Source organism: Carassius auratus, unplaced genomic scaffold (assembly GCF_003368295.1).
Source record: "Carassius auratus strain Wakin unplaced genomic scaffold, ASM336829v1 scaf_tig00218048, whole genome shotgun sequence".
NCBI classification, from domain to species: domain Eukaryota; kingdom Metazoa; phylum Chordata; class Actinopteri; order Cypriniformes; family Cyprinidae; genus Carassius; species Carassius auratus.
In genome coordinates this window covers 1-15701 of record NW_020529360.1, presented here as the reverse complement: position 1 = coordinate 15701, position 15701 = coordinate 1, and the positions used below count along the sequence as shown (strand labels likewise).

Sequence of the window (15701 nt, the reverse complement as noted above, 5' to 3'; positions counted from 1 at the left end):
TAAATTAATGTTCAATCGGATTTAAATCTGGAGATTGATTTGGGCAATCTAAGACTTGTCATTTCTTTGCCCTGATAAAGTCCTTGACTGAACTGGCAGGGTGTTTTGAGTCATTGTCCTGATCCAGTTTGAAGGGCATTCTAATGAGTTTGGTTGGCGCAAAACAGCCGGCACAAAAAGTCTACCCTCTGGGAACCCCCTTGGCACCTCTCTCTCTTGTATGGCCTCCATTACTCTCCTCTCCACATCCCAGGAGAGGGACCCCACCACAAGGACACCATCCCCACCAAGCTTTACGGAAGAGGTATATGTTAATCTTTGTCTCATCGGTCCATCAACTTAGTTCCCCTTCAACTCTACTGGCTCACATTTGTGAAGAATCTTGCCTTTCTATTTTTGGTGCTGATCAGAGGTTTGCATCTTGCTGTGTAGCTTCTGTAATTCTGTGTCAAATTCTCCTGCGGACTGTAGATGGACAAAGCATCACCCCAGCTTTCTGGAGGTTGTTGGTGATTTTACAGATATGTATTTTAGGGTTAATTTCTCAATTTTTTACTCTTCTGCATCCTGCTTTGTGACAATTTTGTCTTTACTGTTGCAATACTTATGGAGAGCACTGTAGGCTACATGACAGATTCTTCTCTTCAAAGTGACTCCCAGTCTACCTTGGAATGAGTAGAATCACATCGGAGCAGTTATTACAGGGTCGTTACCTGCTGATATCTCACACAACCGGCGCCTGAAACGAGCGGATGCTGTTCTGAGCAACTCTGAATGTGTCTCAACCTGCAAACCGAAGCCCTTGCGTCACACCGAGATTCCTGGGCTGTGATTGGCTGAGAGAGAGCACAGCGCCTGGAGCAGCCAATCAGAACGCAGTGCCTCAGGTGCCTCCATCAGCGGTCTCTTGAACTCAAACGAGGAGAGAGAGATCAACAATATTAGATCGAAACTACTGACGAATAAACATAAAGATAGAAAGACAGACGAACCTAGACGAGAAAACACATACGGGAGTTTAGCAGCACAGGTAGGAATCTGAAAGAGAATCTGGATGCACTAGATGAAAACGAACTGAAAGTTTATGTCATCGTGACTTTAAACTTAAATTAAATACCTGCCTTTTTCCTCTAGTTTAACAGACATGCATCTGTTAAATAACTCAAAAACGATAATTATATATATATATATATATATATATATATATATATATATATATATATATATATATATATATATATATATATTTCATTATTCGGCATTATAGAAAGTCGCTTGTAGTAATTATGAGGAGAGGCTTCTTTTCTAAATCTTCTCAATTAGGTTTTGAAATGCAATAGCATTAACGTACTGTTATGTAGGCTATGCATAACATACATTTTCGACAACATTGCATTAACTGCATGGCATCAATGAGATCGCTGTTGGATTTATTTATGTATTTGTTGTTTGTATCAGGCCTATTATTTTTTGTTTTTGTTTTGTTGTTCTGCATCAGATGCATTTTGAAACTCCGAGCTCTTTCTGTGATTATAGCTGCTGTGGCTCTGAGTCATGAACGAGCGCTCGATCGCGCGCTGGCTGACACACATCGGTCTGCCGCAGTACACGCGCGCGCTGGAGAAACACACCTACGGCCTCGAGGTGCACGAGATCACTTCACTCTCATAGTTCAGAAAACTATTATAACATGCGTTTGTCACATAATTATTACACATGCGGTGTTTAGTAAGTGACGGGCTACGTGGAGTAATCATTTGTCACTTATCAATACTATTGTAGATTAGTTTGTTTCTTCATCGGGTTTGAGGAAATGTAGCACTGCATCAGTGTCTCATCAATGGAGGCTCTGCAGTGAATGGGTGCCGTCAGAATGAGAGTCTGATTTAAACATCACAATAATCCACAGCACTCCAGTCCATCAGTGAACATCTGGAGAAGACACAAGATGAAACACATCCAGCATTAAGATGATTTTAACTCAAACACATAGAGTCTATAATCATAATAACACTTCCTCCAGTGGAAAAGTGTTCTGGTCTGAATCAGGAGAGAAATCTGCACAGATCAAGCAGCGTTTAAACAGATCTAAACTAATCTGTGATGGATTTTGATTTGAGTTAAAAACATCTTAATGCTGGATTTGTTTCATCTTTTGTCTTCTCCAGATGTTAATTCAATTCAATTAAATTCAAGTTTATTTGTATAGAGCTTTTTACAATACAAATCGTTACAAAGCAACTTTACAGAAAATTGTGTTTCTACAATATTTAGTAGTAGCTTAAGGTGTTGACTGTCAGTTTGTGTGCGTTTGACAGGATTTTTTGAAAAAATTAATACAAGACGTGGTCAGCCAAATGAAGAACATTATTAATATTATTAATTAATAGTTATTATTATATGATGCAGACACACATGTAACAATATTTGTTAGTTCTGTTGTTGATTCAGGGTTAGCATCATCTGAGGTCCTCTGAGGGTCAGCATCATCTCTTCTCAGACATTAACTGATGGACTGGAGTGCTGTGGATTATTGTGGTGTTTTTATCAGCTGTTTGGACTCTAATTCTGACGGCACCCATTCACAGCAGAGCATCCACTGATGAGACACTGATGCAATGCTACATTTCTCAAAGTCTGATGAAGAAACAAACTCGGCTTCATTTTCAGCAGACTTTTATATTTGGGTGAACTTTTCTTTTAAATAGTGAAATGCTGTTATGTGTGTGTGTGTGCGTGTATATGTGTGTGTGTGTGTGTGTGTGTGCGTGTATATGTGTGTATGTGTGTGTGTGTGTGTGCGTGTATATATGTGTGTGTGTGTGTGTGTGTGTGTGTATATGTGTGTGTGTGTGTGTGTGTGCGTGATTGTGTGCGTGTGTGTGTGCATGCGTGTGTGCGTGTATGTGTGTGCACGTGTGCGTGTGTGTGCGTGTGTGTGTGTATGTGCGTGTGTGTGTGTGTGCGCGTGTGCGTGTGTGTGCGTGTGTAGGGTCTGCTGTTAGTGACAGACGACGATCTTCGGCTGATGGGAGTTGAAGATCCCGGTCACAGAACGATCATCACAGGTCATCTCCAGCAGCAGAGGACACAGGCTGAGAGAGGTGAGCACACACAGATGATGACGGTCTGTCTGCAGCTCTTCATGTCTGATCTCTCTCTCTCTGTCTCAGAGAACAGCTCTGCAGCGATGACTGGCACTATGAGCCGTAAGAGCTCTCTGGCCTCGTCTCCTGACCAGCTCAAACCCAGCACAGACCTCTTCCGTCACAGCATTGTGCCGCGGCTGCGTCGCCGTGACTACCACAGAGTCTCCGCCTCCTGCCTCCAGCTCCCATCCCACTGTGACGAAGACCCCGCCCCCTCCACCAAACTCAAACTCAGGTTCCCTTATGACCATCTTTAATTTATCTTTATTATTGATTAACTACACTGACACTAACCAAGTGCCAAATGCAGGTAAACCAGTCTTTGGTGATATAAATGACATCATGCTTTACATGCAATCTGTTGACTTGTAGTTAAACAGCAATAGATCTGTATTTGAATGCTGTCATGAGTTATCTGTGTCACCAAACATATGCAGTATAATATCATCTAATATAATATGCAAATACCAATCATGAAGAGAGTTATGCTGTAAATCTCAGATTTCTGTGGCAGTTAAACTCCTGGACAAAACTGAGCCTTTCTTAAGTTGATTTAAAACCCCTTTTCAAGATGGTCTTAATTAGCATATTCTAATGAATTCTGTCATCCAAACTAAATTCTATATAATAACATAGTAACTATATGATAACTAAACAAACAATTAAGTGTTCAACTGAGTGCATAAGACAGGAGTACTTAAAAATGGGTAATACTTTAGAATAATGGTCCATTAATGTTAGTTAGTTAACATTACCTAAGCAAGAATGACTCTTCTACAGCATTTATTAATCTTCTTAGTTAATATTAATTTCAACATTTACTAATACATTATTCAAATAAAAAGTTGTGCTTGTTAACATTAGTTAATGCACTCTGAATTAGCATGAACTAACTGTATTTTCATTAAGTAACATAATAAATGTATCTCATTGTTTGTTATGTAAATTAATAATTTAACTAACATTAACTAATGGATCATTATTCTAAAGTTACCAAAAAAAAAAAAAAAAAAAAAGATCCGTGAAGTGTTTTGTTTACATTTTCCTGAAGCAGCACTGTGACAATTTACCCCACATACTGTATCCTTCAGTAGCAAAAAAAAAAAAAAATTAAACAGTTTTATTGCATCTACTTAAAAAAAGTGTATTTAAGTTATTTGCGTTATAAATAAATTAATAAATCTTCGAGAAATACCAATAAGAAAAAAAAAACTTGTTAACATTTTCCCTATAAAAGTGCAGGTAAGCCTTAAAGGATTGTCTTTTCCTCTACCTTTCTTATTTTATTTTATTTTTTATAAAGTAACATATTTATTGACTTTATTATTATTATTGATTTATTGTTTGCCTTATAAAGATTCTAAAGTAGCCCCACTCACATCACATTAACCCAGGCCAGATTCTCCTCAGTCAGTCAGCTTCATATTTCACCTGGGAATCAAACCCATGACCTCGGAATGAGTTACAGGCTCGTTACCTGTTAATAATTCACTCAACCGACGGCCTGAGACGAGCACATGCTGTTCTGAGGAACTCTGAATGTGTCTCAACCTGCTGTCCACCAAACAGTGTGAACGCGGCGTCTTGCGCAACGCGCGCGTCTCTGCTCAAACACAGCTAAACGGGGCGTCGGCGGATCAAGCCTGCACAGGACTCTCTCTCTCTCTCTCTCTCTCTCTCTCTCTCTCTCTCTCTCTCTCTCTCTCTCTCTCTCTCGGTTAGCGGGGTTCCAGGGCCGCGCGCGGCGCCAGACAGGTGAGTGCGCACGGAATGCGAGGAATGCGCGAGCGATAGCAGCGCGTGCGTGTGTGAACTCGATCCGCTGCTGAAGGAGAAACAGTGTGATCATGCTGATCTCTCGCTGAGAAACACAGCACAGGGATCTCTCTGGTTTTCAGGTAAGTGTCTGAACGCGCGATACTTGTGCTGTTTAAACTTCTGGAGCTCGAGTTTCAGATACCGTGAGAGAGTTGGCATCTGTTCTGCATTAGTGTGTTGTGTTGTTGTGAACTCCAGAGCTGTTACGCCTAGAATCCAGAAGAACGTGATGATATGGTGTTGTGATCGCATGGTGCTTTACTCCAAAATAACAGTAGATCTTCAGTTTGTTACAACGTTTGTTTGGTTATACACTTTAACTTAAGGTGTCCTTTGTTACAGTGTAATTATACATTTTAGTACTGAGTTATATTAATTAACTACATGTACTTACTATTGGCCCACGGTTAGGATTAGGGTTTGGTTCAGAGTTGCTTACATGTGTTTATGCATAATTATTGTTTTTATAATAGTAAGTGCATGTAACAAGAGCACTTTAATATGACGTGTTTCCCATTTTTTAGTGTAGCTTCTTCTCGATCGATGTTGTAAAAGTATGGCATGAGCTCATAGCCGGAGTGTTAATTGTTTCTGACCCGACCTTGAGTCCAGAAGATCAGGAAGGGCCCATAACATCCGTTTCGATGGCAACCAATCCCAGGACAGTCCCTGATGTCCAGAGGACACAATGCGGTGGGTTTGGCTCCAAGATAGGAAGGAAACGCCATTACAGTGATATATAAAACAGCAGTCCCTGTGTCAGTGATCTGGACAAGGGTTTGGGACGCTCAGAGCTCAGTCGGAGGGTGTGTTGCAGATTCAGAGAGAGGAAGAGGCTCTGACATGGATGTTTGCTGTAGGATCTTCATCACTGGTCATGTCTGAGGACCGTGCATCTGTTCTGATGCTGTACAGTGTTTCTGTGATGTTTTCTTCTGATGTGTCTGTGTCACCAAGGTAACAGTAGAAATAAAATAAATAAAGGCAGGACTCCACAGGTCGAAATGGCTCGTAATGTTATCAGCGCTCACCATACTTTCATCAACGGAGAAACCAAAACTTCCCTTAATCTTTTCTCCTTTGTCTAAAAACAGCTTATATTAAAGCCAGCTTCTCGATATATTATGTTTACTGTTTTGCAAGTTTTCTGTATTTATCTAATTAAATACAGACTTCTTTGCGTTCAGTTCCAGAATATTGATCTGAACACTGGATAAAGCCAAGACTAAAAATTCTTGCTTGATTTCAATGTCACATTAGAGTTAATGTTTTTTCTCCATGAATCAACAAATACTGTTAGCAACCGATAATAACAAATACAGGTGCTGGCCATATAATTAGAATAACATCAATAAGTTGATTTATTTCACTAATTCCGTTCAAAAAGTGAAACTTGTATATTATATTCATTTATTTCACACAGACTGATATATTTCAAATGTTTATTTCTTTTAATTTTGATGATTATATTGGACAACTAAGGAAAATCCCAAATTCAGTATCTCAGAAAATTTGAATATTGTGAAAAGGTTCAATCCTGAAGACACCTGGTGCCACACTCTAATCAGATAATTAACTCAAAACATCTGCAAAGCCTTTAAATGGTCTCTCAGTCTTGTTCTGTAGGACACACAATCATGGGGAAGACTGCTGACCTGACAGTCACCAAAAGATGACCACTGACACCTTGCACAAGGAGGGCAAGACACAAAAGGTCATTGCTAAAGAGGCTGGCTGTTCACAGAGCTCTGTGTCCAAGCACATTAGTAGAGAAGCAAAGGGAAGGAAAAGATGTGGTAGAAAAAAGTGTAGAAGCAATAGGGATAACCGCCCCTGGAGAGGATTGTGAAACAAAACCCATTCAAAAATGTGGGGGAGCTTCACAAAGAGTGGACTGCAGCTGGAGTCAGTGCTTCAAGAACCACTACACACAGACGTATGCAAGACATGGGTTTCAGCTTCGCATTCCTTGTGTCAAGACACTCTTGAACAACAGACAGCGTCAGAAGTGTCTTACTTTTGCCTTTAATAAAAATAACATCTAAATTAACTGATTTTAATCAGATCAGAAACATCTTATAAGATTGTTTTCCACCAAATGTGTCTGTGCTTGAATCCCACTGCTGTCATTGAGTTAGATTATAACTACATTGCAAACAAACTAATAAAACGTGCATCTTGAATGCACTAAAAATGTCTGACAAATACTGAAATGTAAATAGTACAAATGAATGTTGTATTGTTTTGTAAAGAAAGCAACACTCATTATGTGCTCTGCTCTGTTCTGCAGCAGGAGGAAGAGTGTGACGGCCTTCTTCAGTCAGGTGAGACTCATGTCCTATAGCAAATATCATTTAGCTTCATCACTGATCTTTCACCTCAGCAGAGCTTCACTGTGTTACTGTGGTGTTTCTGAAGGTGTTCTCAGGCCTGAGGGACATGGACTCTCTGAAGAAGGAGCTGGAGGAGGAACTCAAACTCAGCACTGATGATCTGAGGAGTCACGCCTGGTACCATGGACCATTGCGGCGCGAGGTGTGTGTGTGTGTGTGTGTGTGTGTGCACTGATGATCTGAGGAGTCACGCCTGGTACCATGGACCACTGCGGCGCGAGGTGTGTTTGTGTGTGTGTGTGCTGTGGTAAAAGGCATTGTTCACCCACATTCACTCACCCTCTTGTCATCCATTTGAAGAATGTTCATGCAGCTCCTTTCACATGAAGATTCATCGCAGTCTAAAGACACATAAAAAGCAGAAAAGAGCATGTTAGAATCATAAAAGTAGCACAATTGATGCATTGTTCCCAGTCTTGTGAGGTCATATGATGTTTTAGTGTGAGGAACTGACATGAGTTCATATGTTTCCATGTTCAAGTGTCTACTTCTGTGTTCCTTGGAAAAAAATAACACAAGGACAGACTGCCATCCTAAAATTTAAAAGACATCAGTATAGTTTATTGTTTGAAGACAATTCATATTATAAATATTAACAAACATATAATTTGGAAAATATTGATCCGTATATTTTTTCCCTTCTCATCGTTATACTGTATTCTTACATTATTGTATTTTATTTATTTGTTTATATTTTATTCACTAATTTATTCATTTAATTTTTATTTATTTATTTGTTTTAATAACATTTTTATTTAAATCAAATTTGTAATTATTTTAATTTCATTTTAATTAATTTATTTTATTATTATTTTTTTACTCAGGTAATTTAAATTTCATTTTTATTAGTTTTTTTTAGTGTTACGGGTTATTTTGGCTTGTTCTTTTGCTTAACTTTGATTCGTTTTAATTCTTTTAATTTATTTATTATGCATCTATTATGATTATTTTATTTTTATTTTTGTATGAAATGTGCTATGGTAAGTACTCATTTGTTGACACAGTGTTGCTGTATGTTGATGTGTCAGGGAGCAGAGCAGTTGTTCAGCAGAGACGGGGAGTTCCTGGTGCGTGACTCCAGCTCCAGCGCCGGAGAATACGTCCTGAGCTGCATGTGGAAAAATCAGCCCATGCACTTCAAAATCATCCGTGTGGTGCTCCGACCCAAACAGGTACAGCATCTGTCTCAACGTTTATTACTTCTTTTAGATGCTGAGTCTGATGTGTGTGTGCGTGTGTGTAGGGCTACACCCGGGAGCTGTTTCAGTTCGAGAACGATCAGTTCGATAATATTCCAGCGTTAATTCGCTTTCACGTCGGCGGACGGCGTCCCATCTCACATTCCACAGGAGCTGTCATCTTCCAGCCAATCACACGCACTGTGCCTCTACGCATCATCAGCGAGCGCCAGGCTGTGAGGTCATCGAGCTCCTCCCTCCTGACACGAGGTCAGAGCAAGAGGCGGAGCCTGAGCACCTCTCAGAGAGACACACTGCAAATCAACAGCAACAACCTGCTCAGGTAACACACATGTACACAGTCCATTTAGTTTCCATAGTAACATTGTTGAGGTGTGTTTCCATAGTAAAAGTGATGTGTGTGTTGTCATAGTAAGAGTGATGCATGTGTAGTAAAAGTGTCGTAGTAACAGCATGCTTGTTAGGAGCGGCAGTCAGCCTGCTAATCTGGAGACTGTTGGGAGACCATCACTACAGTCTGCTCAATCTGACAGCAACCTCCGCACAGGTACACACACACACACACACACACACACACTTGAACATACTGAAGAACTGATCTGAGATCTGATCATCACAATGTTTGGTTGATGTCGTGCAGGGGTCCAACAGAGCTGTCCATCACAGGAGTCCAGCCCCTCCCCCGTCTCCCCGGTGTTCCGCACAGGAAGTGAGCCAGTCCTAAGCCCAGCCACTTCCTGTGCGGCTCCACCCAGCCAGTCAAGTCTCGGCGGCTGTCCTCTGCGTGGTTCTGATGGACAGCTGCATTCACGAGCACCTCCCAAACCGCTGCGGATCTCCATCGTCTTCACCCCGACTCAGCCTGATTCTGAGTCTGACTCCACCGGTCTCTATGGTGAGCTGGTGCCACAGGTGAGCGTTCAGGAGCACATGCTATTTAAAGTCAACACAACTGATTTAATTTAATTACTTAATACACTATTTATATTATCCCACAATAATATCAGTGGGATCATAGCAGAGTAAGTCGGAGCGTCGTGGTTTTCTCTCGCTTCAAGAGCGCTCCAGCACCACTCCATCACGAGTGCAGTTCATGCCAACGGCCCATAATATAACTGCTTATTCAGCAGCAAGATATTCAGCAACATATGTAGCTGTCTTGATAGAGAAGGATCAGTCAAATCAGAAAGAATGTGAAGGCTGTGATGACAGCCAGGAAGATGAAAGGAAGATACAGTTCTCAAGGAATTTGTTTGTTCCTTCTAGACATGTATATTTTAAATCAAGCATGATTTAAACAAGTACTACAACTCTCTCAATAATGCATTCAAACAAATGTAGCCTAATACAGTGCTTATTCATCTTTATCCGATTTCAAATGAGCAGAAATATGTAAGAAAAGCATTGATCCGTAGGTAAAATAACTGCAAGGAAATGCAAGGTGTCTTGGGGGAATGCCAAATAATTTGCGAGTGAATGCAAAGTTACTTCTGGTAAAGCCATAGATCTGCCAGAAAACGCCAAGTTTCTTGGGAGAACACAAAAGTTTTAGGAGTGAACGCAATGTTTTTTGGGCAAACGTTTTGCAGGTGAATTCAAAGTTTCTTGGGAGAATGCAAAAGTATTAGGAGTGAACGCAATGTTTCTTAATTGTTTCTTCATATCGTTCCAGATCTGTATGACACATTTCTGCAAAATATAAAAAAATATATCTTTATATATGTTTTTTAATGGAAGTCAATGGGGAGCAAGCAACATTATTTGTAGTATCAGATTAGAAAGTAAAACTAGTTGCAGATTGTTTCAAGTTGTTTCCAAGAAACAGAATTAGATGACGGTAACAAACTCACCTTTGACCCCATGTAGGTCCCCATCACCATGTTACCCAAAGGTCACGCGGCGCGTCTCCGCGCTCAGGAGCGATGGACCAGTCGCGCGCGCATCACTGAGACCAGCTTTGGCTTCCTGGAGGCAGAGAAGCTGGAGGAGGAACGCAGGGTGAGCAAGAGCATCCAGGAGGAGGAGCGCAGGGTGAGCAAGAGCATCCAGGAGGAGGAGCGCAGGGTGAGCAAGAGCATCCAGGAGGAGGAGCGCAGGGTGAGCAAGAGCATCCAGGAGGAGGAGCGTGATTGGCATTTCGAGCGGCCGCAGACTGAGACCACATCATGTTTCCGTCTGGATGAGTTCCGCTCGCTCATGCTGCCGGACAACAACCGTCCGCTGGATCAGAGCGTCCTGCTGAAGGTCAAAGAGCTGCTGACGCGCACCGACGCCAGGACCACCGCACTGCACATGCTCAGCGTCAACTGCCAGGTCCTACACTCATTCACTGAAACCATTAAAGCATTTCTGCTATCTGAAGCTGAAAGAAAAGAAACTTACCTTAAACTAAACGAAAATGACAAATGTAGCATCAGCAATTAAGTAAAATATGTTTAAGGCACTATAATTAGTACTCTGTTAAATCTTTCTAACACAACATTCTTAAATCAAGATACATTTATCTGAGATCAATTTGACTAAGATATTAAGATCTCCTGACTTGTTTTCTGAAGAACGGATCAAAATATATTTTGCTTAAAACAAGAAATAAATCTGAAAAATAAACTTGTTTTCTCTTTGAATTAAGGTTAAGGGCCAGATTTACTAAACAGTTCAAATTAGCGCTAGAGCAAAATGTAATAAAAGTACTGACGGGAGGGTAAATTCTGTGGGTAATTCATTGACAAATGTGCGCATTAAAGAACACCGACGCAAATCTACCAAGAACAGCGGAAATTACTCCTTGCTTTAATACATGCTTTTTTGTACATTAAATAATGCCGCAAATATTAGTGAATTGACAAGCGCAAATCATAGTAATTGCGTGCATGATTAATTAAACTTCCCCAAAATGAACAGATCAAAGGGAAACTCCTTCATATTCAATACGGTGAGTCTCAAAAATAACTGTATCCATGCCTTTTCAGCGCTAATTTCCCACCATGTGTAAATCCTGACAGTAGATTTTAAATCCCAAATGAGGATTTGCGCTGACAAAAGCTGATATTAAATCTGGCCATAAGCCTATATAAGAATAAATATTTTAAGTAATTTTGCTTCTCAAGTAAGTGTATCTCGATTTGCTGGAAAACAAGGCAAAAATACTTATGTAATTTTAGTTAATAAAAGCTAATTCAAAATATCAATAAAAACTGTAATAATTTATAAAAAGTACCAAAGCAACACACTCCACACACCTCTTCACAAGCCTCTGTGTGCCTCAGGTGGCTCGAGTCACAGGGGTGACGGTGGAGCAGAAGAGGATCATGGGAGTGGAGACGGGTCTGGAGCTGATTACGCTTCCACACGGAGGCCAGCTCAGACAGGACCTGCTGGAAAGGTGAGTGCTGCCTTAATGATGCTGGTGTTGATGTCCTGTGATGTGTGATGACCTCATGCTGTGATGACCTCACCCATCAGGCATCACACTCTGGCTCTGGGTGTGGCGGTGGATCTTCTGGGCTGTACTGGGACAGTGGGTCAGCGGGCGACAGTGCTGCACAGGATCATCCAGCTTGCACAGGAGCTGCGCAGCACCACACACGACCTGTACGCCTTCTCTGCCGTCATGAAAGCACTGGAGCTGCCGCAGGTACCTCTTACAGGGGATACAAGCATTGGATAAAAACATAACAAATTCATATCACCATACTTCCCCAGTTGACTGATTACATTATGAATTAATTTTAAGTCCAATATATCCAAATGAAGCATTATCTAATCATTAATTCTACTCACTAATTTGCATTCATTTTCAGAATATTAATCGTATTGCAATGGAAATCAACAGATGCAAACAGATAGAGAGCAGTAACAAATCAGTGTATTTATGAATATATATGTATATATGAACAAATCCTTAAGTAAAAACCTGCTGAATATAGATAGGAATAACACTCTGAGTTTTTTTGCTTGTAAGTGCTGCTGACTTGGAGAAAAAACTAACAACCTTTAAATATAAGCGCTTTCACCATGTTTTTTTAGGAACTAAATGTTCTATAAATTAGTGTGATTGATAAATTAACATATCCTTCAGTAAAAACCTGTGGAATAAAGATATAAATAATACTCTAAGTTTTGTTGTTTGTAAGTGCTGCTGACTTGGAGAAAAAACTGAAAAAATTTAAATATAAGCGGTTTCAGCATGTTTTTTTAGGAACGAAAATGTTCTATCAATTAGTGTGATTGATATATGAATAAATCCCTCACTTAAAATAAGCCAAATATAAATAGGAATAATACTCTAAGGTTTGTTGTTTGTAAGTGCTGCTGACTTGGAGAAAAAACTCAAAACATTTAAATATAAGCGCTTTCAGCATGTTTTTTTTAGGAACAAAATATTCTATAAATTAGTGTAATTGATATATGAACAAATCCTTCAATAAAAACCTGTAGAATATAGATATAAATAATACTCTAAGTTTTGTTGTTTGTAAGTGCTGCTGACTTGGAGAAAAAACTCAAAACCTTTAAATATAAGCGCTTTCAGCATGTTTTTTTTTAGGAACAAAATGTTCTATAAATTAGTGTGATTGATATATGAACACATCATTCAATAAAACCTGTAGAATATAGATATAAATAATACTCTAAGTTTTGTTGTTTGTAAGTGCTGCTGACTTGGAAAAAAAACTTACTACCTTTAAATATAAGCGCTTTCACCATGTGTTTTAGGGACGAAATGTTCTATCAATTAGTGTGATTGATAAATGAACATATCCATCAGTAAAAACCTGTGGAATAAAGATATAAATAATACTCTAAGTTTTGTTGTTTGTAAGTGCTGCTAAAGTGGAGAAAAAACTCAAAACCTTTAAATATAAGCGCTTTCCACCATGTTTTTTTAGGAACAAAATGTTCTATAAATTAGTGTGATTGATATATGAACAGATCCTTCAGTAAAAGTAAAAACCTGTAGAATATAGATATAAATAATACTCTAAGTTTTGTTGTTTGTAAGTGCTGCTAACTTGGAGAAAAAACTCACAACCTTTAAATATAAGCGCTTTCACCATGTTTTTTTAGGAACAAAATGTTCTATCAATTAGTGTGATTGATATATGAACAGATCCTCACTTAAAAAAAACCTGTAGAATATAGATATAGAATAATACTCTACGTTTTGTTGTTTGTAAGTGCTGCTTAAGTGAAGAAAAATCTCAAAACCTATAAATAGAAGCACTTTCATCATGTATTTTTAGGAACAAAATGTTCTATAAATTAGTGTGATTGATAAATGAACAAATCCTTCAGTAAAAATCTGTAGAATATAGATATAAATAATATTCTAAGTTTTGTTGCAAATAAGTGCTGCTGAAGTGGACAAAAAAACTCAAAACCTTTAAATATAAGTGCTTTCACCATGTCTTTTTTTTAAAGAATAAGATGTTGTATAAATTAGTGTGATTGATATATGAAGAAATCCTTCAGTACAAATAGGCCAAATATAGATAGGAATAATACTCTAAGTTTTGTTGTATGTAAGTGCTGCTGAAGTGGAGAAATTCACAACATTTAAATATAGGCTTTTTTACCATGTTTTTTTAAGAATAAAAAGTTGTATACATCAGGTGTGAATAATATATGAACAAATCCTTCAGTAAAATCCTGCAGAATATAGATAGGAATATTACTCTAAGTTTTGGTGTTTGTAAGTGCTACTGGAGTGGAGAAAAAATGTTTACAAGATGTATTGCAATTGAAATCTACAGATGCAAATAGATATATAAGCAGTAATAAATCAGTGTGAATGATACATGTACAAATCCTTAAGTACAAACCTGTGGAATATTAGTTCAAAGACTCACAACATTTAAATATAAGTGATTTCACCATGTTTTACGAATAAAAGGTACAGTATAAATCAGCACTAATTATGTTCTTTCTATCATTTTAATGATATGATAGGTGGTGAGGTTGGAGATGACGTGGAGAGCGCTGAGACGCAATCACACTGACAGCGCTGTGACATTCGAGAAGAGTCTCAAACCCTTCATGAAGTCCCTGAATGAGGGCGAGGGTGAGGGTAATGGTGAGTGTTTGTCATGAGCGGACTGTGTCTGGTGTTGATGCTGATGCTGAGTGAGTTTCCAACAAGTGTTGTGTGTGGTAGATATCGTGGTGTCGGGGCCGCTGTCTCTGCCGCACATAGTGCCTCTGCTGAAGCTGATGGAGGGCGAGGACAGCGTGGAGTCCACAGACAGAGGCTGCCAGCTGCTCTACAACCTGCTGCAGTCCGCACGCAACGCTGCGCTACACGCTAACGACTGCACACAACACGCTCTCAGCCTGCTCTCCGGTAAGCTTCTGTCACAAATTACTAGCAAATTTCACAAATAATTTAAAGAAATGGCAAGTGCGACATTGAAATAAATATTACATTTTAGAAAGTTGAAAGACTCAAATAGTGTTTTCTTAAAAAAAAAACATTTAGTTATCTTTCTTAATAATTAGCATATTCATGACATAATTTGAGCTATATGTACAACTCAAAGAGTTCTGTTAACTTGAAAGCTACTGAGTGTTTTTCTTCTTTATTTTGTTTTGTATGTTTATTAACGGCAAAATGTTTAAATATTGCCATAATGGCTACTTGTCACAAACATTTGAAGAAACAAGTTACAAAACTTAGGCAATAAGCCTTATAATTGAATGAGACTATGCTTTGTTTTAAGCTATATTTACACATAAATGATCAGAGAGAAAGTTAGAAGGATCAAAATGTCTTTATATATATTTTTGTTTTTTATGCTTGTTAATCACCACAAATAGCTAAATATTTTAAAATATAGCCAAAATAGCTCCTCATTGCAAAAAAGTTACAGTAAGTTAACAGTAAGAAAGTCACTAAGTGCATAGTCATGATGGCATTGCTTTATTTGCATTTGATCCAGCTCTAAATGTAAAATGTTGAGAGAAAGTTAGCAGTGACAGAATCTTTCTTTTCTTTTGATTTGTATGTTTGCAAAAAAAAGTCACCAAATGTGTTTAAATATAGCACAAATACATTTAAGGTTGCAACAATGAGAAAGTCACTAAATTTGGGGACAACTTCCCCAAACTGACAAACACTGACAAAGCATTCTGAGGATCTGATTGGA

General features: G+C 38.8%; 1 protein-coding gene across 3 annotated transcripts; it reads left to right on the top strand.

The window, feature by feature from the left end:
* Window positions 1–908: 908 nt before the first annotated feature.
* Window positions 909–14955, top strand: sh2d3a (SH2 domain containing 3A). 3 transcript variants are annotated; one of them, XM_026266110.1, is made up of 16 exons: window positions 909–1030; window positions 1537–1644; window positions 2993–3104; window positions 3174–3384; window positions 7258–7291; window positions 7386–7502; window positions 8389–8532; window positions 8604–8881; window positions 9024–9106; window positions 9200–9471; window positions 10426–10557; window positions 10591–10872; window positions 11826–11941; window positions 12022–12193; window positions 14509–14632; window positions 14714–14955. In XM_026266110.1, exons 2-16 carry the CDS (start codon window positions 1555–1557, stop codon window positions 14938–14940), a joined length of 2394 nt encoding a protein of 797 aa, XP_026121895.1. In that variant the 5' UTR covers window positions 909–1030; window positions 1537–1554; the 3' UTR covers window positions 14941–14955. The 3 variants fall into 3 exon arrangements, with proteins under 3 accessions (XP_026121895.1, XP_026121894.1, XP_026121896.1); XM_026266109.1 differs by having other exon boundaries at window positions 10426–10872; XM_026266111.1 differs by lacking the exons at window positions 909–1030; window positions 1537–1644; window positions 2993–3104; window positions 3174–3384 and adding an exon at window positions 4911–5047 and having other exon boundaries at window positions 10426–10872.
* Window positions 14956–15701: the final 746 nt, after the last annotated feature.